This window comes from Ictidomys tridecemlineatus, chromosome 5, assembly GCF_052094955.1.
Source record: "Ictidomys tridecemlineatus isolate mIctTri1 chromosome 5, mIctTri1.hap1, whole genome shotgun sequence".
NCBI classification, from domain to species: domain Eukaryota; kingdom Metazoa; phylum Chordata; class Mammalia; order Rodentia; family Sciuridae; genus Ictidomys; species Ictidomys tridecemlineatus.
In genome coordinates this window covers 18,234,592-18,259,566 of record NC_135481.1, presented here as the reverse complement: position 1 = coordinate 18,259,566, position 24,975 = coordinate 18,234,592, and the positions used below count along the sequence as shown (strand labels likewise).

At 48.1% G+C, this 24,975-nt stretch overlaps 1 protein-coding gene and 1 non-coding gene across 8 annotated transcripts in view; both read left to right on the top strand.

Moving 5' to 3' along the window:
• The window catches only part of Plekho2 (pleckstrin homology domain containing O2), a 34,146-nt gene that overhangs the window by 1,597 nt on the left and 7,574 nt on the right, over window positions 1-24,975 (top strand). For 5 of the 7 annotated variants that reach the window (XM_021727477.3, XM_021727470.3, XM_040274450.2 and 2 more), the window contains exons 2-6: window positions 4,902-5,051; window positions 9,726-9,842; window positions 16,945-17,049; window positions 18,759-18,857; window positions 20,817-21,704. In XM_021727477.3, the coding sequence (XP_021583152.1) occupies window positions 4,902-5,051; window positions 9,726-9,842; window positions 16,945-17,049; window positions 18,759-18,857; window positions 20,817-21,704 (1,359 nt within the window). Of the gene's footprint in view, window positions 1-4,901; window positions 5,052-9,725; window positions 9,843-16,944; window positions 17,050-18,758; window positions 18,858-20,816; window positions 23,614-24,975 lie in introns of those variants that run through there. The other 2 variants (XM_005316691.5, XM_078049488.1) reach the window with 2 other exon arrangements.
• Window positions 15,547-15,649, top strand: LOC120886923 (U6 spliceosomal RNA). The gene has a single exon (XR_005730109.1). It is a non-coding gene; the product is annotated as a U6 spliceosomal RNA (small nuclear RNA).

Here is a 24,975-nt window from a genome sequence, read left to right as displayed (position 1 = left end):
AGCCTTGTGCTCCCTCTGGTTCTTAATCTCTAACATTGATACTTTCTGACTTCCAGATACCAAAAGTTCTTGAGTATCTGGGCCATCTAAAGTCTTGCCTGCTTTACTTCCTCCCCGACCTCAAAACCTCACCCACACAGGGAAGAGCTCTCTATTGCTTGCCTGTCATTGGCATCCCTAACTCTCCTTTCCTCCCACTTCCAGTATCTTTCCCTTGTCTCTCTAGGCCTTTGTTTCTCTGAAACTCCTCTTAGATCATGGTAACCTGCTCTGCCCCATGACCCCAGGCCATCACATCACCTCACTTCCACATGGCTGCTTTTAGCTCTCAGTTAGCTTTGAGCTTCCTTGCCATACCCCAGCTACTCTGGGGCCAAGCCCCCTCAGCCTCAGTGATATCCTCTGTTCAGTGGGCTGGTAGTCCCTGTCAGGCTGACGCTTGGTGAGGAAGTACTAAAACTGGGCACTGAATATCTGCCCACCTGTGTTCTCTGGCTCTCAGTTTCACCATCTGTAAAATAAGAGGGATTTGGGTCCATAAAAGTGATGACGTATGTACAAAAGGATTTGTTATCCCTGGGGTAAGTTTGGAAACCTTGGATATAGGTTTTTCTGTGTCTGTCCTCAGACTCTGTCCCACTGCCTTCCCATAGTCATGCCTTTCCTTGGTTTTAGGCTGCCCACTTGTCTGTCCCATCTTGATATAGGTAGGGCAGTGTCCTGTTTCAGCACTGGTTTTGTAACATTGGGCTACTCTCTTGCCCTTTCTGGGCTGTACTTTCATTTTCTGGTAGTGAAGGGGTTGAGAGTTTAGGGTCTTCAATGCTCTTTTTGCCTTTCCTTCTCTGGGCCAGGGTATACCTGGCCCAGCACCCTATCTACCTCCTACCTTCTGTAAGGGCTGCCTAGACTGACCCAAGGCCTTACCCCACTTGGGGCTCCCTCAAGGTAAATGTGATGTCTCTCTCAACATATAGGAGCCCCTCAAGCAGGGGATAACCACCTAGCCCCCAAAATGGGGACTTCTTTTATTCAGGGTCTGCTTTGCCCCCAATAGACTGTGCTTACTCTCTGATTGCTTCATCACAGGGTTCTGACATGGTGGGTTCTTAGTATAGTTTGATCAGAGCATCACTGGGATTAGTCTGAGGGCAAAGGTTGTCATAGCTGCCTGTGATGTGAGATGCCAGAAGGTTTCTTCTGGTCTCTGTCTCTGTCATAAGTTTGATGAGGCTTTCCATCTGTCCTCTTCTGTGCACAGGGTCAGAGTGACCTGGCTTTTTTTTTTTTTTTTCTTTTTAATGAATGACCCAGACATCTTTTCATGTCAGATATAGGGAAGTCAGGCTTGTGTCCAGGGAGCCTTAGGAGCCACTCACAGTGGGTAGGAGAGGGCCAGGGTGAGGATAGATGGGAGGGGAGAGGGCAAAATGAGAACAGTGGTCAGCTGGTCAATAAGAGGAGAGGAGGCTGAGAAACTGGGCTGAACTGGACAAAACCTCCCCTGTGAACCCTGCCAAGGGGAGGGGCCCCTTGTTAAAACTTACTGGGTCATAGCCAGGCCCTCTAGTGGGAGGAGGTCTGAGGGGCTGGATGGAGGGTGGAGGCAAGTAGGAACATGGCCTCCAGCCAGGCCTCCTGTAGGATGACTGGGCTTTGATTCACACCATCTGCAGCCCCTCTATTGTCCCCTCCCCTGTCCCAAAGAGTCCTCCTGCCCAGTTCTTATCCTGGTCCCACCCATCCTTCCAGGCCTTGGGCTTACTTCTGAAGTTAATCTAGTCATATATCCTAGGCACTGGTGTGCTACACCCATGACCGAAGTGACAGTGATCAAGGAACAAGTTTACAGCCTTGGCCCCCAGAACTTCCAGCTGGTAGGGAGTTTTCATGTGTCAGGCAGTGGGTGAAGCAGGCAGGAGAAGTCATAAGTGGAGTGAGTTAGAAAGGGATGTGAGATTTCATGGGGTAGTTGTGAGCCCCCCAAAAAAGTTAAGGCAAGAGGATTATAAACTTGAGGCCAGCCTGGACAACTTAGTGAGACCCTGTCTCAAAATAAAAAGGAGTGAGGATATAGCTCAGTAGTAGAGGACCCCTAGATTTAATCTCTAGTTTTACAAAATACACCCATTCTAAGAATGCCCATCCAGTGCATGGAGGGTCCAGGAGCTGGCCAGCAGGGGTATAGCTGCTGATAGGAGGGTTATGAGTGTGTGAAATGTAGGGCTGGGGATTCCCATTTCCCAGTTCTTCCCTTCCAGTCTTGGGCCCTATGACAGTCCGCCAGGGTCACTGAGGGGCTTAGCCCCTGGGGGGTTCCATAGTCCATGGGGGCTAAACATATATCAGTTGTATTGTGGGAGGGGAAGTTTGGGTGCAAGATAGTATGGTAGAGCCTCCCCCTTCTATTTATTTAAAAATTTTTTTGGTACTGGGAATTGAACCCAGAAGTGTTTTACCACTCAACTATATCCCCACCCTTTTTATTTTGAGAAAGAGTCTCTCTAAGTTGCTTAGGGTTTTGTTTATTGCTAAGGCTGGCCTCAAACTTGTGATCTTCCTGCCTCAACCTCCCGAGTCGCTGGGATTTCAGGCATGTGCCACCATAGCCAGTGAGCTTCTTGCTTCTTGTCAAAGGGCCTTGAAGTCTCCTCTTACCCTGGACAGGGTGGTTTTAACTGGCCAGTTTCCCACTTCCTCATTCCTAAATCCAGGAAGACCATTAGGAACCATCCCACTTGCCCCATTTCTCTTCCCATCTATAACTTAGGGAGAGGTCCTTAGGGAGCTCCCCACATTCCTGGAGCTTCTGGAGATCTAAGGCCAGCAGCTTTAGTCAAGAAAGGCTTTGTCCAGAATTGGGAACCAGAACCAGGGAGAAGGTCCCTGAGAGCCAGAGGAGATGGCAATGACAACAACAGTAACATGAATGACAGCTGTCATTTACAAATTTAGTGTATCCTAGGAACTGCTTTGTATGCCTTATCTTCATTCAGCAATAGACATTTCTTGAGCACTTACTGTGTGGCAGGCATTATACAAAACAGAAATCCCTGCCCTCTTGGGGTCTTATTTCTTACAACTTCTATTTTTTTCTTTGGTACCCAGGGGCGCTTAACATCTGAGCCACATCTCCGGCCCTTTTTATTTTTTATTTTGAGACAGGGTCTTGCTAAGTTGCTTAGAGCTTTGCTAAGTTGCTAAGGCTGGCTTTAAACTCGCTATCCTCCTGCCTCAGCCTCCTGAGCCACTGGGATTACAAGCATGTGCCCCTATACCTGGCTTCACAGATATTTCTGAGCGTCCAGAATATGTAAAAGAAAAGGGCTGAGTGCAGCAGATCTAGAAGTGAATCTAACCGCATCTGGTAGGCATGTTCCTGGCACCCAGCCACCGAAGCAAGTAATGGACAGGTACACAATGTCAGTGACTAACCCAGGGGTACAGTGTGGCTGCCCTGTCCAGGGGAAGAGCTTAAAATTAACTCCTGTACAAACTGGTTGAAAGAAGAGTTCAATAAAAACAATAAAATAAATAAATAAATAAAAAGAGTTCTTAGAACCAGGTGAGATGGTTACCCTACGATCCTGGCTTGGGGTGTGGATGAAGGTAGAAGAGCCTCCTACTTTGGGGCAGGAAACTAGGGCTGCAGAGTGGGCTGGAGATGCAGGTTGCTACTCTTCCAATCTCTGCTTAAAGGTTCTTTCTTTTGGGAGGCTTTTATGGGCCACCCCAACATGGACCAGTTCCCCACTGTCCTCTCATTGGCCCCTATTTGTGTCCTTTATACCATTTCACACTGGTTTATGTGTTTGTGTCTGGGTGTTTATTTGTTCAGTTCTTCTTTCATCCTGCTGTGAGCCCTATGAGAACAGAGACCGTGTTACTTTTCTTCCATGACATAAGTGCTCAGTGCATCATTTGTTGACTGGTTGAATGAACACATGGAGATAGAAGGGTGGAATGGGTAGAACATAGGTCATGGAGACCTCCTTTATTTTTATTTTTCTATTTTTTTGATACCAGGGATTGAACACAGGGGCTTAACCACTGAGCCACATCCCCATCCCCTTTTATTGTTTATTTTGAAACAAGGTCTTGCTAAGTTTCTCAGGGCCTCCCCAGGTTGCTGAGGCTGGCTTTGAACTTGTGATCTTCCTGCCTCAGTCTCCTGAATGACGGGGATTACAGGCATGTGTCACTGTGCCTGGCAATGTACTTTAAACTCTGGCTCTGTCCCTTTGGCTATGGGACTCTGGCAAGTCTTCTCTTTTCTCTAAGCTTCAGTTTGCTGTAACATTTGGATAATGATACTACCACCTTGGAGGGTAGTTATAAAAGGAAATGAGATTGTGTGTATGAAATGTGAAACAGTGGTTCAATGAAAGGTGGTAATTGCTGGGCTGGGGATGTGGCTCAAGCGGTAGCGCATTAGCCTGGCATGCTCAGGGCGCTGGGTTTGATCCTCAGCACCACATAAAAATAAATAAAGATGTTGTGTCCACCGAAAACTGAAAAATAAATATTAAAAAAAAATTCTCTCTGCCTCTAAAAAAAAAAGAAAGAAAGATGGTAATTACTATTATTGTTGTTATTATTTCTCTTTTTTAATATATTTTTTTTAGTTTTTGGTGGACACAACATCTTTATTTTATTTTTATATGGTGCTGAGGATTGAACCCAGCGCTGCACGCATGCCAGGCGAGCGCGCTACCGCTTGAGCCAAATCCCCAGCCCTATTGTTATTATTTCTGATATTGGTTAAGAATATCTGCCTTAGAGGTATTGGGGACCCTCATATAGGATGATGTCATTAGGTGCCCAACCCAGACACATCTCTTGTGTTGCCTGTGGACCATGTGGTAGCAGCCCTCATGGCATGTCTTGGTGCTGTCTTACAGGGTTTGAAGGAGGGGAGTGAGAAGCCTCGGGGAGCTCGGACAGCAGACAAGGCTGGCTGGATCAAGAAGAGCAGTGGAGGCCTCCTGGGGCTCTGGAAAGACCGCTACCTGCTTCTCTGCCAAGCCCAGCTGTTGGTCTACGAGAACGAGGTGAGGCCTTTTTTGGCCCTGTTATTGGGGATTCTGGGGCAAAAGGCAAAGTAAGGGCAGCCAGGCCAGTAGGAGGACCCTGGGCCTGGGGCTAAAAGACCTCCTCCATTTTTAATTTGCTGTGCCACCCTGAGTGAGTGCCTAATCTCCTCTGGGTCTCCATTTGTAACATGGGATGATGCCTCTAGGGTTCCTGGATGAAAACTCTTTGAACTATATGTGCAACTAGTGTGAGTCTCCTCAACTGTAGGCCTATGTACTGGAAATTCCTGTCTCTGGGCAAAGTTCCATATAAGTGAATGTTCCAGAAAAACATTCAGTGATGGTTATAGAAATAATAATTAATACTTCATACTTGTTTGGAACTCTTACATACCTCTCTTCACAGTGGGAATAAGAGTGGTCAACAGGGCTCAGGTTATGGCTCAGTGGTGGGTCGCTCACCTAGCACGTGCGAGGTGCTGGGTTTGGTCCTCAGCACCTCATAAAAGTAAATAAATAAAATAAAGATATTAAAAAAAGAATGGTCATCATTTATATTTTACAGAATTTAATGTTGAGGTTCAGGGTGGCAAGATGACAGTGAATTCAGCATCTCACAGTGAATGGAGGAGTCAGGTCTAGAACTAAATTCAGTGCCCTTTCTACCAAGAGACACCAGCAAGGAAAACCCGTCTGTTCTGTACCATCAGACTCTACTTTTAGCTTTTCTTTCTCCTTTAACTTCAAGCTGCTGCCGCCACTTCTGCTTGTGCCTCCCACAGTCCTCACATCTTCCCACTTCAAGATCTTGTGCCCCTCCTTGTTTCAGCAGGCTTGAAATTCGGACATCCAAGGATACTAAAATTGTGTGTTAAGAGTCAGTAAAACTCTAGGTGAAGACTCAGGAAGAAAGGTGCCTTTTTCTTGTTGATGCAGTTTGGGTTCTGGGTGGAGGCTATCAGAGGGTCCATCCACTGTCTGACAGCTGGAATACATGAGGGTAGAAGGGGAAGCCTGCCCCTCTTCTTTATCAGTCTCTCTACACCTTCCTTAAAGTATCTGGCAAATTCATAATTGTCCCAGGTCCATAAAGACTTAGCAACCTGGATCTAAGCATTTAAAGAAGCTGCCTTTGAGAATCACCTTGCCTGTCCTAAGTCCCTAGGCTCCTGGAGCTGGGGTATCGGTGAAGCAGTGGGAAGAGAGCAAGGAGATAAGTGTGTGCAGACAGTCCCCCAGATGTTCTGTACTGTGGCTGTCACCAAATTAGGATGTGCCATGGCTGAGAATGTGGCAGCAGAGGGATATTTTTATAAATAAAGAGGGTTGTCACAGCTTCCCCCAGTACCAGCTGCTACAAGAGTTGAGTGACAATCTCTCAGCTGTCAGCCTGTCAGGTACTGCCAGACTTGTCCTGGACTCTGGCTCTACATCTGGCCATGCCTGGGAAGCAGGAAGGATTATATGTCCCCCAAACATGAAAAATCCAAATGATACCTTTTTTTTTTTTAAGATCACTTATTAAAAACTTTCTTTCAAGAACGTAGCATTCGGCCGTGGGGGAGCTTGGCCCAGGAGTAGGAATTGAAAAATGCTTATTAGTTCAATTTCTCTTTCTGATGTAAGGAACCAGCTGAGTATGGATGGCTCTTGACTGTTTCTTTGCTGTCAGAGGCTGATGTTCCAAAGATGCTGCCCCCGCCCAGTGTCTGCTGCTTTATTCTTTTTTTTTTTTTTTTCTCTGAGCTACAGAAGGATCAGATGATTCAGCACTTCAGTGTGAGAAGAGACCCAGGACAGGCAGCTATGGGAAGTTGGGTGGCAGAGATGGACTGACTTTTTGAGCCTAGGCAGAGGAGGGTGCATTTGGGCCAGTGGTTGCTGAGTTGGGGAGGCCTGTGGACATGAGGCACAGTGAGCTACTCTCACTGGAGCTTTCCTGTTGGATCCCCAGGGAGGAGGAGACCTCCTGGGGTCTTACTCTGAGCTAGGCACTCATTGTAGCACACTGGTCATATGTACGTCCCTCTTTAGGGCTGCCTCTTGAAGAGTACCAAGGGAGGGACAGAAAGGAGGTACACACACAGAATAGGGTAGAATGAGCCGGCTAAGCAGGGACATAAACCTGTGCTACTCTATAGAGGGGCTCAGTGCCCTTGGCACCTAGTAGGGTAACTGTACCTGGCAGGTGCTGTGCAGATGTTTACTTGCTCCAAGAAGTAAATGATGATGAGAGACTTCAAAGAAGGGAGAACACCAATGCTTAGGGGAGTGTATGGGACAGCAGGGGAGCTACCTAGAGCATTTTTCTGGCTCTTGGGCTTCATGGAGGAACCTGGAAGGGATTGGGTTTTAGGGATTGGAAAGAGATATATGGAAACAAAAATGGGAAAAGATACCTGATTGAACTTGGATAGAGAGATCAGGTAATGCTGGCTTCTAGTCTCCTTTCCCTGAGAGGCAGAAGAGAGTAAAACAGTGGTTATCCACCTGAACTGTACAATCATTTGCTTTTACTGAGATCTGGGCCTCACAACCATGAGATCTACACCTTCCTTAAAGTATCTGGCAAATTCATAATTGTCCCAGGTCCTAGTATCATTGGTCTGTAATGTTGCCTGGGTGTTGGTTTTGTTTTGTTTTTTTGGTAGCAAGGATTGAACTCAGAGACACTCAACTACCAAGCCATATCCCCAGCCCTATTTTGTATTTTTTATTTAGAGACAGGGTCTCAATGAGATGCTTAGTGCTTCACCATTGCTGAGGCTGGCTTTGAACTTGCAATCCTCCTATCTTAGCTTCCCAAACTGCTGGGATTACAGGAATGTGCCACCACACCTGCCGGGTATTGAGAATTTTTTTTTAACTTATTTTTTAGTTGTTGTTGGACACAATACTTTTATTTTATGTGGTACTGAGTATTGAACCCAGGGCCTCGCACGTGCTAGATAATCGATCTACTGCTAAGCCACAAGCCCAACCTGGGTATTGAGGTTTTTAATAACTTCCAGGCTACCAAAATTGAGAACCTCTGGTGAAGATCAGTGGTTCTCAAACTTTCTTATGCATCAAGATCTCTTGGAGGGCTAGTTAAAATTCATATTTCCAAGCCTGTGCTCTTAAGTTTCTGATTCAGTGGAGATGGGACTTCAGAATTTACATTTCTAGCAAGTTCTTGGGTGGTGCCAATGCTGCTGCCCCAAGTGCCACATTAGGAGGACCACTGGTATAGAGTAACCTATTGAGAAGGAACTCATTTAGTCACTGACTGTGCTTGGGAGGAATGTAGTGTGCTAGAAAGACCCTAGCCTGGGGTCAGGATGTGTGTCTGTGTCCCTAGAGCAAATCACTTCATCTCCAGGCCTCATTCTCCTCACCTGTCAGATGAGGCAGATACTGAGTTACTAGGGATTGAACTCATGGGTGCTTAACCACTGAGCCATGTCCCCAGCCCTTTTTATTTTTTTAATTTTTTAAAAAAATATTTATTTATTTATGTATCTTTAGTTTTAGGTGGATATATTAGTTTGTTTTTATGTGGTGCTGAGGATCGAACCCAGTGCCTCATACATGCTAGGTGAGCACTCTACCACTGAGCCACCACCCCAGCCCCTTTTTTTAATTTTTTATTTTGAGACAGGGTCTCACTAAGTTGCTTAGGGCCTCACTGAGTTGCTGGAGCTGGCTTCAAACTTGTGGTCCTCCTGTCTTAGCCTCCCAAGCTGGGATTACAGGTGCGTGACACTGTGCCTGGCAGTTCTAGGCTTTAAAGGTTCTTGGGTGGCTCTGGAGAATCAGGAAGGCAAAAGTGCTCACTAAGTGTTAGACATCAGCAAGTTTCCTTAACTTTAACTTGTCATCCAGACTCCAAAGCACTGTACTCACCTTTTTCCCAAAGGACCTGCTTCAGTGCTTCCCAGGAAGTTGTTTTATCTGGGTCTTCCCTGGAAGAGGAACCAGTTGACCACCAATGAGGGAGGAGCTTGTCCCAGGCAGCTTGCTAGACAGGCACCTGATGGGTAGTGCCCAAGGAGAAAACCCTTATATGTCAGGGATAGTGGGCAGAAAGGCAGCCTGGACAGTGGTACAGGATGGGACTGTCTTGGCCACTGACCTGCCTAGCATTGAGGCCTCAGAATGGCATGCAAGGGGACAGGGTAGGATGCTTTGAATGAGCTTTTACCCTCTTTTTTGTGCGTGGCCTGCAGCCTGGGATGAGGGGCCACTCACGTCAACCAGGGATCAGCACAGGAAGATGCCAAGTTGGGGAGCAATCACAGGATCACTGTTCTGAGTTGGAAAGTCTTCTTTCTCCCAATTTTGTGACATCCTGCATCGCTTTTCCAAGGCTACCTCTTACACAAATCTCTGGCCTCTGGTCCTGCACAGGCTTCCTTCTAAGTCTTTTCAGCCATCCCTTTTCCCCCTCTGGCTTTAGGCCACTGGATTCAGCCCTTAGACAGGTACCCACCCCTGGGCTTGGGGCCCTATTTCTTGCCTGGATGGTAAGCTTTGAGGGCTTCCTTCCAGTCAGCACATACTGAGCACTGTCTACTTGCCAGGGTCTGAATGCACAATTTGGTGACGTGATGTCCTTCCTGAGTGGGATCAGGGTCTGGGCATGGCCTGGGTTTTGAGTCTTAGTGGGGTTTGGCTCTCATCAGCTCATGTCCCTTTTGTCTTTCTCCCCAGGATGAACAGAAGTGTGTGGAGACAGTAGAGCTGGGTAGCTATGAGAAGTGCCAGGACCTGCGTGCTCTCCTCAAACGGAAACACCGGTTTATCCTGCTGAGATCCCCAGGGAACAAGGTAGGGATATGCCCACTTCTGTCTGCCTCCCTCCAGGCCAGATTCTGCTTGGGAATACCACCCCTGGGTGGCTGAACCAGTCTGGGCTTTGAAACAGAGCCTGCAGGTTTCTTATTGAGTTGGCTGAGGCCCAAACCTAGCGACTACCACAGGTTAGACCTTCTACTCATTTTGTCTTGGAGGCTCCTCAGTCCCTGGTGATGGGAGATGCACTTAGGGCTAGACTGAGATCCCTCCTCTCCTCTTCTTCTTTTAGGCCCTGAGGCCTCTATTCCAGGCTGAGGTTGGAAGTAGTCACTGGAAGAGGGGCTCTTGGTCCTTCTCTGCACCCTGGACTCACAGGAGGCTCAGGGCTAAGGCAGGAGAGCTGTGGGTGAGGTCTCTAGCTCTGCAACACCCTGTCAGGTAGGAGTAAGGATGTGGCCTCTCCTTTATCCCAGGCCTTCCTGGGTAGCCCCTTCAGGTCCCCTCCTGGACCCAGAACTAAGAGGCCCACAGCCCCCAGCTTTCCTCCCCTTTTCCTTTCCTTTTTTGACTGTAGCTGGGAGAAAGTTTCTTGCCTGAGAGAGTCTTCCCTGGGACCTGGTCTGTGCACAGATGAGGTTTACTGTTTGCACCACTCTGACTGGTAGTCTGGGGGTGTTGACACCTGGTGCAGTTTCACAGGTGTTAGGAGGGAATTTGGGTTTGAGGCTGGCGCATGCAGCACCTCTTGCCAGCTCTAAGTTAGCTCTCGCCACACCCACCCTAACCTCTGCATGTCATGTGGAGCCTTGCAGAGTGGGGCTGAGTCACAGAGGCTGGCTGCTGGGCAGTAGGTTTCATCTGGACCTGCTGGAGGCCATTTTGTTTCTCTTCCAGTTTTAGGGGTCAGGAGCTCTGTTCTTTGTAGTCCTGGGGACTTGGACCCTGGAAGAGGAGGAGACCATGATGCTTTACTTGTTAACCCTTTATCCTACTCTGCTGGGGGTTGGGCAGAGAAGCAAGCAAGTCTGCACTGGAGAGGGCTACAGAGCTCTGACTCCGGGGAGTTGGAGGATGTGCCCCTGGGCAGGGGCAGGTTTATAGTGTCCTGAGGATTCCTGTGGCTGGGTCCAGGTTCACCTAACATCTGCTGCTTAGGGCTTCTTTGAGGAAAAGAGAGTCACATTTTGATCTTTCAGGCTCTGGATCTTTTGGCCCCTACCCTGTCCTGGAGACCCACTCACTGTCTCTCCGAGTAGGCACTGTATGTATGTGTGTGTTTGAGATGCAGAGTATGATGCATGTGAAGGTCTGTGTGTGCACCTCCCTGTGTGTGGTTGAGTGTCTCCCTGGCCTTGGTTCTGCTGGGTCTTTGTGAGTGCCTCCTAGTATGTGGATGTGTGTGGGTGCTTGCCTCTGTGTTCTGTCCATGCTGCTTTGTGGACCATCTCCATTCTCCAGCTCTTAGAACCAGCTGGTGGTGGGACTAGGAGGGAGGTGGGGCCCAGCTCCGTTGGGACATCACCTTCAGGGAGGCCTGTTTGTGCAGCTGCACTTTCAACTTCTTTGTCCAGCACCCTCCTCCCATTCTCCAACCCCGCTAAGAGTTCAAGTTGACTCTGGGTGACTCTGGGAACAGGGTAGTCAGTTGGAAGATGGAGTCATGGAGTAAGTGGTGGTGGCCACCTGAGGGAAAGGTACAGCCTGGCTGTAGCTCAAGGCCCCTGACCCTTGCCTCCCCAGGTTGTGGACCTGGCCCAAGGCACCACCTGCATCCTCTCACCCTCCCACTCTCCCGCCTTTCCCATCGCCCTGGGTGTTCCTGAGGTCCTCAGTGCAGCCTCCAGCCGGCCAGGAGGTCATGTGACCCTGGCTGTCTGGTCCTGAGGCCGCTTTTTTCCCCTCTAATCAAATAAACAAAGACTCCAGTGTCTCACATACCCCTCTCCCCCTGCCTCTCCATCCCCACACCCCTGCCCATGAGGTCACAAGCAGCCGCTGCCAGGAAGCAGGGTGGCCACTGCTGGGCCTTGCTGCCCTGCTGGTCTTGGCCAGCTTGGCTCTTTCCTCTTTCCTGCCTCCTTTCCCCCCCTCCCCCACTTTTCCTCTCTGCCATTCTGCCCTTCCCCCTTCCCCAGGCCTTGTGGGCCTATTCTGTGGCCAGTCTTATTAGCATCTGAGCTCCCAGCAAGGCCAGTGTTCCTGGGACTTCCTGAAAGGGCTTATGGTAGGGACCTGTGTAGCCTGTGGCCTTTCAGGACATAACTTTTTGGTATTTGTGTTAATCATCCCGATTCCAGTCATCCTTATGGAATGCCTGGCTCTTTGAGCCAGGATTACAGGATGTCTTAGGGTAGAGCTTGGTCCCCTGTAACCTTGCATTTCCTCTCCCAGGGGAGTAAACCCCTTCCACCAGCATCTGCATCTGGTGGGCTGGGCCAGTGGGTAAGGGGCTACAAGGTGAGTTGGATCCATATTTCTGTTCTTGTCCCAAAGTAGTAAAGACAGCCATCTGACTCTTTCCTGTTCCACTCTTATTCCCTTGCTACTGCCATGCATCAGAGTCTTTTTAAACTTTTAGGGATGCTAAGGCCTATACCAGGGAAGAGCATCACCATCTTGGAGCCCCTGAATAGGAGAAGTTGGGGTCAGAGGTGGTGGTCCTAGACACTTTTCCTACCACAGGATTAGGTGGTCTTTGTAGCCCCTGAACGGAGCACAGTCTCTCCCTGAGCCCCAGCATCTCTGATGGCTGAACTGAGAGGCAGTTGCCAAGGTGCCCTGGGGTTTCTGACTTAACTGCAGATTTGCTGCCAGGATTGAATTTACCCTGGTCATGCAAATGAACATTTGGCTATGCCTGGTGTGGAGGTGGGGCACCTAGGCCCTGTATGAGGAGGAGGCTCAGTGGCCAGGAGGAAGTTATATAATGAGGATGCTGAGGGGGCCAGGCTGACTGTACTGTGGTGTTACATAACTGGGAGAGTGGCAGGAGGGAAGGCGCTATCTAACACCAGGGTGGGGGATGGGCAGATTGGCCACTGCCAACAAAGAACTAGGGCATCTTGAGGTCAGAGTAGGCAGTGGCCCAAAAACAAGGCAAAGTAAGGAACCTTGGGTCAGTTCATTTATTGGCTCATTCATTCAGTAACTATTTTCTGAATACCTACTGTGTGCCAGGGCCTGGCTTTAATCATGTTTAATACCCTCAGCATTGCTTTGTAGTAGGACATGTGATCCCATTTTCTAGATGACAAAATTGAGACTATTTATCCAGAAGAAAGGCAACCCGTTAATTCCTACTACTGGGGAATTTCTTCACTCTGCAAAGCTCCAGATTCAGTATTTATTTATTTATTTGTTTTAATTTTCAATTTTTTTAGTTGTCGATAGACCTTTATTTATTTATTTATTTATTTTTATATGGTGCTGAGGATCCAACCCAGTGCCTCACACATGCTACGCAAGTGTTCTACCACTGAGCCACAACCCCAGCCCCAGATTCAATACTTGAGATTTATCTTTTTTTTTTTTTAAACTTAAAAAAAAAACAAAAAACTTCTAAAACAATTGTGGTCAAAACATATAACATAAAATTTACTGTCTTAACCATTTAAAGTATAGTTAGTTCAGTGTCATTAAATACATTTACAACATACTACAGCTGTTATTATCATCCATCGCCAGAACTCTTTTTTCATCTTATAAAACTAAGCTGAAGCCAGACACAATGGCACACACCTGTAATCCCAGCACTTGGAAGGCTGAGGTGAGGTAGGAGGATCACAAATTTGAAGCCGGTCTCAGAAACTCAGCAAGGGCCTGTCTCAAAATAAAAAATCAAAACAAAAACAAAAACTACTAAGCTTCCATTCCTCCTTCTCCCAGCTCTTGTAAACAATATTCTATTTTCTTTATGATTTTTGAATACTTTTACATCTTGTATAGGTAGAATCATATAGTCTATGGCTTTTTGTGCTAGCTTATTTCACTTAGTATAATGTTTTCCAGGTTCATCTATATGTAGCATGTGTCAGAATTTCCTTCCTGTTTAAGGCTGAATAATATTCTATTGTATGTATTCACTACATTTTGCTTATCCTTCTATCCACTGATGAACACTTGGATGGTTTCCATGTTTTAGCTATTGTGAATAATGCTGTTGTGAACATGGGTATATAAATTAGATACATCTTTTATTTATTTATTTATTTATTTATTTAAAGAGAGAGTGAAAGAGGAGAGAGAGAGAGAGAGAGAATTTTTTTAAAAATATTTATTATTTTTTAGTTCTCGGCGGACACAACATCTTTGTTGGTATGTGGTGCTGAGGATCGAACCCGGTCTGCACACATGCCAGGCGAGCGCGCTACTGCTTGAGCCACATCCCCAGCCCTATTTATTTATTTTTTATGGTGCTAAGGATTGAACCCAGGGCCTCACACATGTTAAAACACTGAGTCATGGAGCTACATTGTAACATATTTGTACAAGCACATAACATAATTTAGTCAACTTTTTTTTTTTCTGTTTTTTTTTTTTTTTTTTTTTTTTTTAGTGCTAGGGACTAAATCCAGGAATATTTATCACTGAACTGCATACCTGATCCTTTAAATTTTTTACTTTGATGATGATGATGATGATGATGGCTTTTAGTTCCAGGGATTAATCCAGGGCTGCTTAACCACTGAACCCCATCCTTAGTCCTTTTTTAATTTTGAGAAAGGGTCTCCCTTTATTGCTTAGGGCCTCACTAAGTTGTTGGGGCTGTCTTTTTTTTTTTTTTTTTGGTACCAGGGATTGAACTCAGGGACACTCAACCACTGAGCCACATCCCTAGCCCCATTTTGTATTTTATTTAGAGACAGGGTCTCACTGAGTTGCTTAGTGCCTCGCTTTTGCTAAGGCTGGCTTTGAACTCTCTATCCTCCTGCCTCAGCATCCCAAGCTGCTGGGATTACAGGTGTGTACCACTGTGCCCTGCATGCTGAGGCTGTCTTTAAATTTCTGATCCTCCTGCCTCAGCTTTCCATGTTGCTGGAATTACAGGTGTGTGCCACTACACCTAGCTTATTTTTTATTTTAAGATAGGTTCTTGCTAAATTGCTGAAGTTGGTCCTGAACTTGCAGTCCTCCTGCCTCAGCCTCTTCAATTGCTGGGATTACAGGCATGCAAAACTGCACCTGGCAATGTGGTCAATTTCATTTCCAGTACTTCTCCTTTCCCTCCCCTCCCCCTTCTTCCTGGTCCTCTTCCTCTACTCTAAAGGTCTCCCTTCAAATTTTATGAGATTTCCCCCACCCTGCTTTTTCCCCTTTTTTTCCCCCTCTAGCTTCCACATATGAGAGAAAACATATGACCTTTGACTTTCTGAATTTGACTTATTTCACATAAAGTTCTCAAGTTTCATCCATTTTCCTGCAAATGTATAATTTCATTCTTTATGGCTGAATAAAACTCCATCGGGTATATATGCCACATTTTCTGTATCTATTCAATCCACTGATTTATCCACCTAGGCTGGTTCCATAGTTTGTCAATTGTAAATTGTGTTGCCATAAACATGGGTATGCATGTGTCAATGAGGCATGGTGTCTTTAATTCCTTAGGATAAATGCTGAGGAGTGGTATAGCTGGGTCATATGATGGTTCCGTGCCTAGTCTTTTGAGGAACCTCCATACTGATTTCCATAGTGGTTGTACTAATTTACAATCTCCCCAACAGTGTAAAAATGGTGGTTGCTTTGGCAGCACATATACTAAAATTGGAACGATACAGAGAAGATTAGCATGGCCCTTGTGCAAGGATGACATGCAAATTCATGAAGCGTTCCATATATTTTTTTAAATCAATAAAAAAAGTTTAAAAATGTTTGTTTTTCTCCATATTCTCTTCAGCATTAATTTGTTTGTATTCTTGAAGGCTGCCATTCTGAACTGCAGATAAATTCTCAGTGTAGTTTTAATTTGCATTTTCCTACAAACATTTTTAAATGATCTTCTTAGCACCCTGGGGCAGATTATGGTGGTATTCATTCTCTCTCTCTCTCTCTCTCTCTCTCTCTTTTTTTTTTTTTTGAGGGGTACTGGGGATTGAACTAAGGGGCACTTGACTATTGAGCCACATCCCCAGCCCTATTTTGTATTTTATTTAGAAACAGGGTTTTGGTGAGTTGTTTAGCGCCTTGCTGTTGCTGAGGCTGGCTTTGAATTCATGATCCCCCCGCCTCAGCCTGCCAAGCCACTGGGATTACAGGCATGTGCCACTGCACGCGGCAGTATTCCCTTTTATAGATGAGAAAATTGAGGCCCAAGTTCAGATAGCTGTAAGTGGTTAAGACCCAGCTGGGAAGCTCTACTGCTCTCTCTACTGCATGAGGTAACTTCATACTTTCCTCTCATCTCCTCTCTGGCCATTAGGTTTGGTAGGGACAGAACTCCAAGTTGCCTCTCCAGAACTCCTGCCTGTAGATTGGGGTTGATGTGGGTGGGAAGCTGGGAGTTAGAAGGGATTACTTTAGACTGCTTTAGTCAAGTGCCCTCCCATCTGTGGAGCCTCAGTTTCTTCATCTGTATGATGGGTGCTAGAGTTGACTCCCCCAATGACCTGATTATGGTCTGATTCAAGGCCAGAAAGGAGACCCTGGAACTTTAGGAGTTGGGACATATTTTTTGGTGGGGCCAGGTTTGGGTGTAGGGCTCTCTACAGAGCTTGAGGGGGGTTGTGTTTCCAGTGATACTTAATTATGGGCACCCCTCATGCCTGTCATCTCTGTCATTATAATCAAGCTGGCATGGGTGTAGGCTGGGACAGTGACAGAGTTCCCCTGAGTTCAACTTCCAGTACCAACAAAACAAAACAAAACAAAAACAAACAAACATAAAGTGAACTGAAGCCCAGAGATCAGGCAGCTGGCTTGGGGAAGTCCAGATTCAAGCTCTTTCCACAGGATAAGGTTGATGCCAGTCCAAGCCTCCAGCAGCTATGGGATAGGGGAGGGCCCCTTCTCTGCTTCTTTCCCTACCCTCGCCTTCAAATGCCGATGTCAGACCTGTTGTCGGGTCATTTTGGTTTGACTTTGGAAACTGGCATGAAAATGTGAACTCTATAAAATATCTACCATCCATCCCTTGCAGGTCAGTGACATCAAATTCCAGGCACCCAGTGGGGAAGAGAAAGAATCCTGGATCAAAGCCCTCAATGAAGGGATCAGCCGAGGCAAGAACAAGGCTTTTGATGAGGTGCGATTCAGTCCTGTGGCCAGGTTCTGGGCTGGCCACCATGTGTGGTCTGGGAGAAGTCCCTGCCCACCTTGTCCCAGACTATTCCTCATTTACGTCACTGCTACAACACCTGGGGTACACTTCATTTAGCCTTCATAACAGTCCATCAAAGTGGGTGATGCTGTCCATTTTACAGATGAAACTGAGGCATAATTAAGTAACATTTTAAATTAAAAGTGTGTTGCCAGGTGTGGTAGCTCACACCTGTAATCCCATTGACTTGGGAAGCTGAGGCAGGAGGATCACAAATCTGAGATCAGCCTAAGCAATTTAGTGAGGCCCTAAGCAACTTAGCTAGACTGTCTCAAAATAAGAAGGGCTGGGAGAATAAAAAAGACTGAGGATATAGCTCAGTGGTAAAGTGCCCAGGTTTAATCCCCATTAAAAAAAAAAAAAAAAAGGCACAGAAGTGGTATGGTAGAATTTAATTGATTGCAGCCATGGGCTTTTTCCAGCCCGACCTTAACTGGAAACAGCAGGTGGCCCAGGCAAGGGTGGGCTGGGGGTGAGCTCAGCCTGAGTGCTCCCTTTCAGTTTGCCCATGAAGTCAGGCAAGGTTTACAGGCTGGTTTGCAGCCCCAAATCTCCCTATTTGTCTGCAGTGGACCTCATCCATCTGTGCTGTAGTGGTGACTCTGGCAACCGTGGTTTGATCAGGCTCAGGGAGGGCAGTATGTCCCATGAGGCCAGGATCTCCTAGAGAGGATTTGTCTTTGTTTTTGACATCATGGATCCTTAGCTGTTTGGGCTACAATGACCTTGAAGTCTACCTTGTGTGACACCTTGGATTGTAGAGGATGAGACCTGAGGGAAACAAACCTTCCCAAGCAAGACCCACCTAACATCCAGATCCAACTCCCAGCTGTGGCTGCTACATTCTTTCCTGTGTTACTGTGTCACGCTTAGTTCTTCACTGCCTGGGGAAAGCATTCCTATTTTCAGGGAAAATGTTGATGGGTGTTGGGGGAGGATACAGGAGCCATGGCCTGGGACTCACCCCCAATCTTGTCCTCCACTGAGGACACAGACTATTGGCGCTCCAGACAGGCTTAAGCCCCCACTCCATCACGGGGACAGGCCACTCCAGTGTTCAAAGCCCAGATTTCCCATGTGAATCTTACTCTGGTTTTCCAGCTACTCTTGACCCGCTTTCCTGACCATCAGAAAGGAGATGCTGCTCTCCAGACATTCAGACCCATGGGGTAGAGACTCTGCTCTTTCCTGGACTGTCCCCACTGGCCTGGGAGAAAGTCAGGGGTCAGAGAAGGCCTTTGCTAGAAGGCAGATACCAGGGGATTGTGGTCTGGCTTCTCCCCACTTCCCTCTCCCCAGGTAAATCCTGCAGCAGCCTCAGGGTTGCTTAGATATTTATGATAGACTAAAGGGTAAGCACTGTGAACTCATATTTGGGCAGGAAGACTGAGGCAAAGAGTGTAGTTACAGAGAACAGGAGAGCCTCAGACTTGACAGAGGTACTGCTAGTGGCAGTGTAGACTTAGAGAGAAGTAGAGGTCCAGAAGCAGGAGACACCACAGGGCTGTGGTGGGGTGCCATCCCTGTCGAGTGAGGATGCAGGGTACAGACCCTGCTCCTAAGTCAGGACAATGGGTGTTTACTACTCTCCCCAAGGCCTGGTGGGGGCTGACCTGCCTTCCTCTCCTTCCCAGGTAAAGGTGGACAAGACCTGTGTTCTGGAGCATGTGACACGGGACCGGGTGCGGGGGGGCCAACGGCGTCGGCCACCAACAAGAATCCACCTAAAGGAGGTAAGGCTGTGCCTGCGGTTTGGTTGGTGGGAGGTCAGTTGGGCCTGGGGCTCAACTCCTTAGAGTGGCATCCAGGCTTGGGCAATCTCTTTCCTGAGGACACCTGGAGTTGGGCTTGCTAAAAGATGTACAGAAGAGGGCACATGTGCTATTATGCTCAGGGAGTAGATGTTCCCAAACCCATAGTCTTTTTCATTTATGGGCTACATAGTAGGTTAGCCAGAGTTGGCCAGAGGGAAATTGAGACACATGAGACTAACCTGACCCTCCAAATTCAGCTTCCAGTTGGAAAATAGACCTGTCCATAGACTCCCCCAAGCAGAGCTGTGTCTAATTTTGTACAGAGAATGCTGTGAGGTTGTGGGCAGGAAGGACTGTGGAGGAGCCACTGGCATTTGAGCTGACCCTTGAAGGACAGTGCAGGTTTGGGTTGGCAGATTTGGAATGATGGGATTCCTGGCAAAGGGAATGGTAATTGCTGAGGCATGGGGCAGAGCAGTTCAAGGTGTGCAATGGCTCTGCTGGTTTGGGAGACTGGTTTGGGAAGACAGGGTTAGGGAGGAATTTGTGGAGACCTTGAGTGCAAGAGTTGGGAACAGAATGGGAAGGCACAATCCAGAGCTTAGTTGGAGGTCCTCTTGGTGGGTTAGATTGAGGGACAGAAAGAAGTGGGGGAGCTGGTCCCCTAGGCTTCAGGTATGGATGAGAAGGGAAGGGTTAGTGGGAGACACTGGGAAACAAGAGCTATCGAGGCTTGCTTGAATACTGGGATTGGACAGAGGAGGAAAGTGGTCAGTGGTGTCAAAGGCCTGAAGACTGGGCAAAGGGAGGTGCTGGGCACAGGGAATTTGGTAGAATGTATGAGCAAGAATGAGGGGTAAGGGGGCACCCCTTTTAGACCAGTGCAGCTTATGTGGGTGTCCAATTTTGGAGGCCATGAAAGAACCTCAGCAAATATGATATTTGGGGGCTAGAGAGGAGCAGTAGGCATCAGCCAAGGAAGAGGAAGCGAGAGAGACCAAATGGGGTGCAGTGATATACAGTCATAGTTCCTAAGGCAGGAGGATCACAAGTTCAAGGGCAGCCTCAAACTTAGTGAGACCCCTTCTCAAAATAAAACATAAAGGGCTGGGGATGCAGATCAGTGGTAGAGCATGGAGAGAGGAGGGGCGCGGCCAGACCTGGGGAACAGCAGCCAGGCTGGCATCCAATCCACAGTTAACAAGGAAAAGGCAAGTGATAATGTTTGCAGCACGTTTTCTAGGAGAAGGAGTCAGGGTAGAGATGTTGTGGACACCGCACATGGCAGGGACCATTAGAGGGGCAGGCACCATGAGAGGGACAAAGGGACAGGGTCATCAGAAGGTTTGCTGTGGAGAGGAGGCAGCCTATTCTTTTCTGTCAACTGAAGGAGAGGAGCTGCAGAAGGGGAGCTGAGGTCCTCAAAAGAACAGGAACACCCATGGGGAAGATCTGAGGTGGGACCTTCGAGAGGAGCTCAGGGAGGCACAGTGTGTGCGTGTGCGCTGTGCACGCACTGGAGGAATGTTTCTGTGGGAGTTCCACATGACTCAGAGCAGGTATTGGCCAGATCACATGGGGCATGTAAAAGGGTGTGAGGGTCCCTGCCAGCATCCCCAACATCTGAGGAACCTTAAGAGAAGCCTCCTGCCACCTCTACTCCAAGATCTCTGAAGCTCTGTGACAAGATCCCCATAACTTGGGCTGCTGGGTGTCCCCTGGGTCACCAGAGTGAGGTGGGGAGACAAGCCCATTTGGTACAGTGGCTCTCCCCTGGTGTTCAGCTGGTTAGGCAAGGGCTGGAGAGGAACTGGCAGATAGGACACAGGTCTCCAGAAAGGGAAGCAGAAGTGAATGAGCTTGAAACTTGGGGGAATTTACATTTGACTCAGTGACCATTCAGCCTGTTTGACACCCACATACCATCCCCCCCACCAGGTAGCCAACGCAGCTTCTGACGGTTTTTTGCGCCTGGACCTCGATGTTCCGGACAGTGCCCCCAGCAATGATGTCAGTGAGGTCCAGCCCTGGAAGACACTTCAGCCCCTTATGCCTCCTACCAAGCCTTCCCCAGCACTTGAGAAGACCAGCCTTAGTGATAAGGTGGAGCCCCCTTCTGGGGACAGAGCCCCAACCCCAGTCTCAGCCAGCTCTGAAGCCCAACCTGAGAGCCAGGAGGACTCGGAGATCCTGCTGGGGGAGGACAGTGGCTCTAAGCCTCCCAACAGCATCTTGCCTGACAAACTGAAGGTGAGCTGGGAGAGCCCCAGCCTCAAGGAGCTCTCTGTTCTGGAGAGGGCTGAACTCTCCAAGGTACCTTGTTCTGAGACTGCTGAGGCTTCCCCTAGGGGTGGGAAGCCCCCTACACCCCCACCCAAGATCTTATCGGAGAAAATGAAAGCCTGTTTGAGTGGGATGGAGACTTCTGAGCCAGCCCAGAGTTCTGGGACTGCTGGGTCCTCTGCCCCAGGCTCAGCACAGTTCTCAGTGAATGGTGTGGATGATGGTCCTGAGCCTAAGCCATCCCAAGGTGCAGGCACTCTAGGAACTGCCCGAGAGGGTGCAACGACATCCACAGCACTGCCCCCCTGTGACTTGCCACCTCAATTCCATCCCCGCTGCTCCTCCCTTGGAGACCTGCTTGGAGAAGGCTCCAGGCATCCACGGCTGCCCAGGGAACAGCTGTATCGGGCCCAACTGGAGGTGAAGATGGCCTCAGAACAGACAGAGAAACTATTGAACAAGGTGCTGGGCAGTGAGCCACCCCCTGTGAGTGCTGAGACATTGCTCAGCCAGGCTGTGGAGCAGCTGAGGCAGGCCACTCAGGTACTGCAGGAAATGAAAGATTTGGGAGACCTAAGTCAGGAAGCCCCTGGGCTAAAGGAGAAGCGGAAGGAACTGGTGACCCTCTATAGGAGAAGTGCACCGTAGGCCTGCTGGGCCAGAGGCGCAGATCCTCTTGGCTGCGCCCATCAAAGCCCAGCCTTGTTGAGAAATGAAGCCCATTGGGCATGTCAGGGTTTGGTTAGGACCTGAAGAAACTCCTGGTGTCCTTCCCACTCTGCCCTGGCCAGTGGTGCCAGGTGCCAACCAGCACCACTGTCTGTCTCTCTGGCTTGGCCTCACCTGGGACTCTGTGCTAGGAGCTCACACTCAGGCCCTGTGTGCTGAGTGATTGTTCCAAACTTCCCCAGGGCTTTGGCACAGTTCTTGGGGTTTCTAGGGGTGGCATCATCTCTGTTCCCCACCCCCAGTAGTTTACATTCCTGACTTCTGAATAGAACACAGCTGAGCCCCACTGTAGTCCCTCCTCTCATCTCTAGATGTTCCCAGACAGCCTCCAAGTCAGCCTCCTTCGCACTTATTCTGAATGGCTTTAGAGGCCTTGGGTGTAGGCTATAGGATCATCCCTCAGCTGGGTGAAACCTGGGACTCAGCTAGGGCCTCCTGAGGCAGATGCTTCCATCTCGTGTGGAAGGCATTTGCTGTGTGGCCCCTCTCTGGGCCTGTTAATTTTAAAGCAAGGGCATTTTCTGCAGCCTCCTTCTCTTTGATGAGCTGCAATTGGAGGCACAAGTCTAGGGCATTTCAGGAAAGGAGAGGAACCAGAGGGTCTCCTAACTTGTTTTTTACTTCTGGACTAGCTGTGTCTAGCCTTGCACACTCCCGAAGAGGTGAACCCCTGAGTGGCCCAGTGTCAACATTAAAAAAAACCTGTATGTGATTATCATAAATCAGCCCTCAGAATTCCCCTCCAATTTTTGTGCCTCCCCAGATGGGACTTATCTGGGTCTCTGTGGTTCCTCCTCAAATCAAACAGGCCCAGTGTCTCCATCATCTCCTCGTACACTGATGGGGCCTGCTGGAATCTGACATCCCTTCCCTCTCCCCTCTAGCCCTCTTCAGCTCAGACCCCTGGTGGGTCACCCCTCCTAACTTTGTAGTGGAAGGAGGATTTTCTCCTCTCTCCCTTCCTGGCCCATTCCTGGTCCCCTCCCAAGTCCCCTCCCGAATTGTGCCTGGATCTGGGAGCACATCCAGTTTCATTCTGCTGCAGCAACTAGACTGAGGGTGGAGCTTAGGGGTGGGGATGGAGGCAACTTCTCTAGGACCTGCCCAGGAGGTTTCTCCAAGTGCACTTTTGTTTACAGAAGAGAAGAGAGGGCCACAGCAGCAGGCCCTGGCCTTTCTGCCCACTGCTCCACCCATCTTTAGCCACCAGCCATGCCCACTGAGACCTGCCAGTGCAGGTTGATGTCTTCATTACTGTACTGTCACTTTGTCCTTGAGGGCAGTGGGCAGAGATCAGAAGAGGCAGGTCTCCTCTTTGGTCTGTACCCCGATGGTGCAGAGGTGAGCAGCAATGCCATGGTTCATGAGCCCTCATCATCCTTCACAAACCACAGTCCTTAGGCTCCTATGCCACAGTATGCCTTTCCTTCCATCTCTTCTGTATAAGAGCAAGAATGTTATCAGGTGCCCATCACATGACCCCCTGTCATCTTCCCTCAGGGAACAGCCTCCCCCATCAGCAGCCAGGACTGGCTGGACTTTAGCCAAGTCATCTACTGCCAGGAATTGGGCCTCAGTTTCTTCTTCTGTTGGCGTGGCAGGGCAAGTAGGTCTATTCCCATGCTTTGGCCACCTTTCTGCCTCTCCCTGGGGAAGGCATTCTGTGTCCTCTGCTTATGAAGCGCCTTTTTTGAAGTTTGGCAATAAATCCCTTTTTATGAAACTTACCAGTCCTAAGCCTGTTTGTTGGTGTGGTAGCCAGCTCTAGGTCTGGCCTTGAGGGAGCAGAGGGTAGGTGGCAGTTGGCATCATAGTTCCCGACAGTTCCAGGGCCCACTTCCTGTAGGCTGGGCTGGAGGTATTGCTTCTCCCAGTGCTGGGCTCCTGCTAAATTCAGCTAGGCCCCACCCAACTACCCCTCCCCCTCAATGTTTCTCTGGGCCAGGGTCTAAATGTGAGGAGCAGTGCTTTCTTATTTTAAAAAACATTATTTGGAAATAAAAGTTGCAAGAATAAGACTAGTACAATGAACATCCACATACTCTGCCCAGATTGACCCATTATTTTATCTTCTCAGCACTTTCTCTCTTCCATGTGTACACATTTTTTTTTTCTCTGAATCATTGGAAAGTTGGTTATCATGGTCCTTTATCCCTAAATACTTCAATGTGTGTTTCCTAAAAGTAAGTTTATTCTCTCATGTAATCATGCTATAGTTACCAGTGTCAGTAAGCTTAACAGTTTGTTTTTTATATTCCAGTTTTTATCATTTGACACAATAATTCCTATCATATTTTTCCTCTTGTCCTGGTCAGCTATTACACACAATTATCAACTCTCTTTAGTCTCCTTTAATCTGAAACATTTACAGTCTGTCTTTCACGACACTGACATTTTGTAAGAATAGTCTTCCTCCTAACCCTTTTAATAGACCGTTCCTCCTTTGGGGTTTGTCTGAGGTTGAGACTATGGATTCTTGGCCAGAAACCTGCATGGAAGGTAAGTGGTTCCTTTTCAGGAAATCATATCTAGTGGTGTGACATCCATTTGACCCTCTTTGATGCTGTTCATTTTTATCACCTGAGCAAAGTATCTGCTTTTCTACTATCTGATTCATGTTTATTCTTTTGCAAGTACTAAGCAATCTGTGCAAGGCATCTTAAGACTATACACAAATGTGGCCCCCCAACACAATTTCCCCCAATTTTGATTTTTGATTCTTATGAAAAGGTGTTTCCTATAAAGGTTTCAAGTGACACCACCAGCTGTTTTACTTCTGAGCCTTGTCCTGATTAGGGGTGAGCCTGGTCTCTGCTTTATGCCTGGGGACTCCTGATACTTCTTGGCACCTCAAGTGTTCTCAGGGAAGCAAGCCCTGGGCCCATTTACAGAACTCTTCAGTTAGACTACCGATTTTCAAACCCCACCCAGGGACTTTGGGTAAGTTTCAGTCTTGGGGGCTCTCATTTTTCCCAATCACAAAAGAGGATTAAACTACTCTCCAGTCTTCTATGTGGGAAAGCACTGCTGTGCTTGCCAGAGGCTGGCTCCTTTCCTTCTCTGTGAGGGCCACTGCACAGTCCCT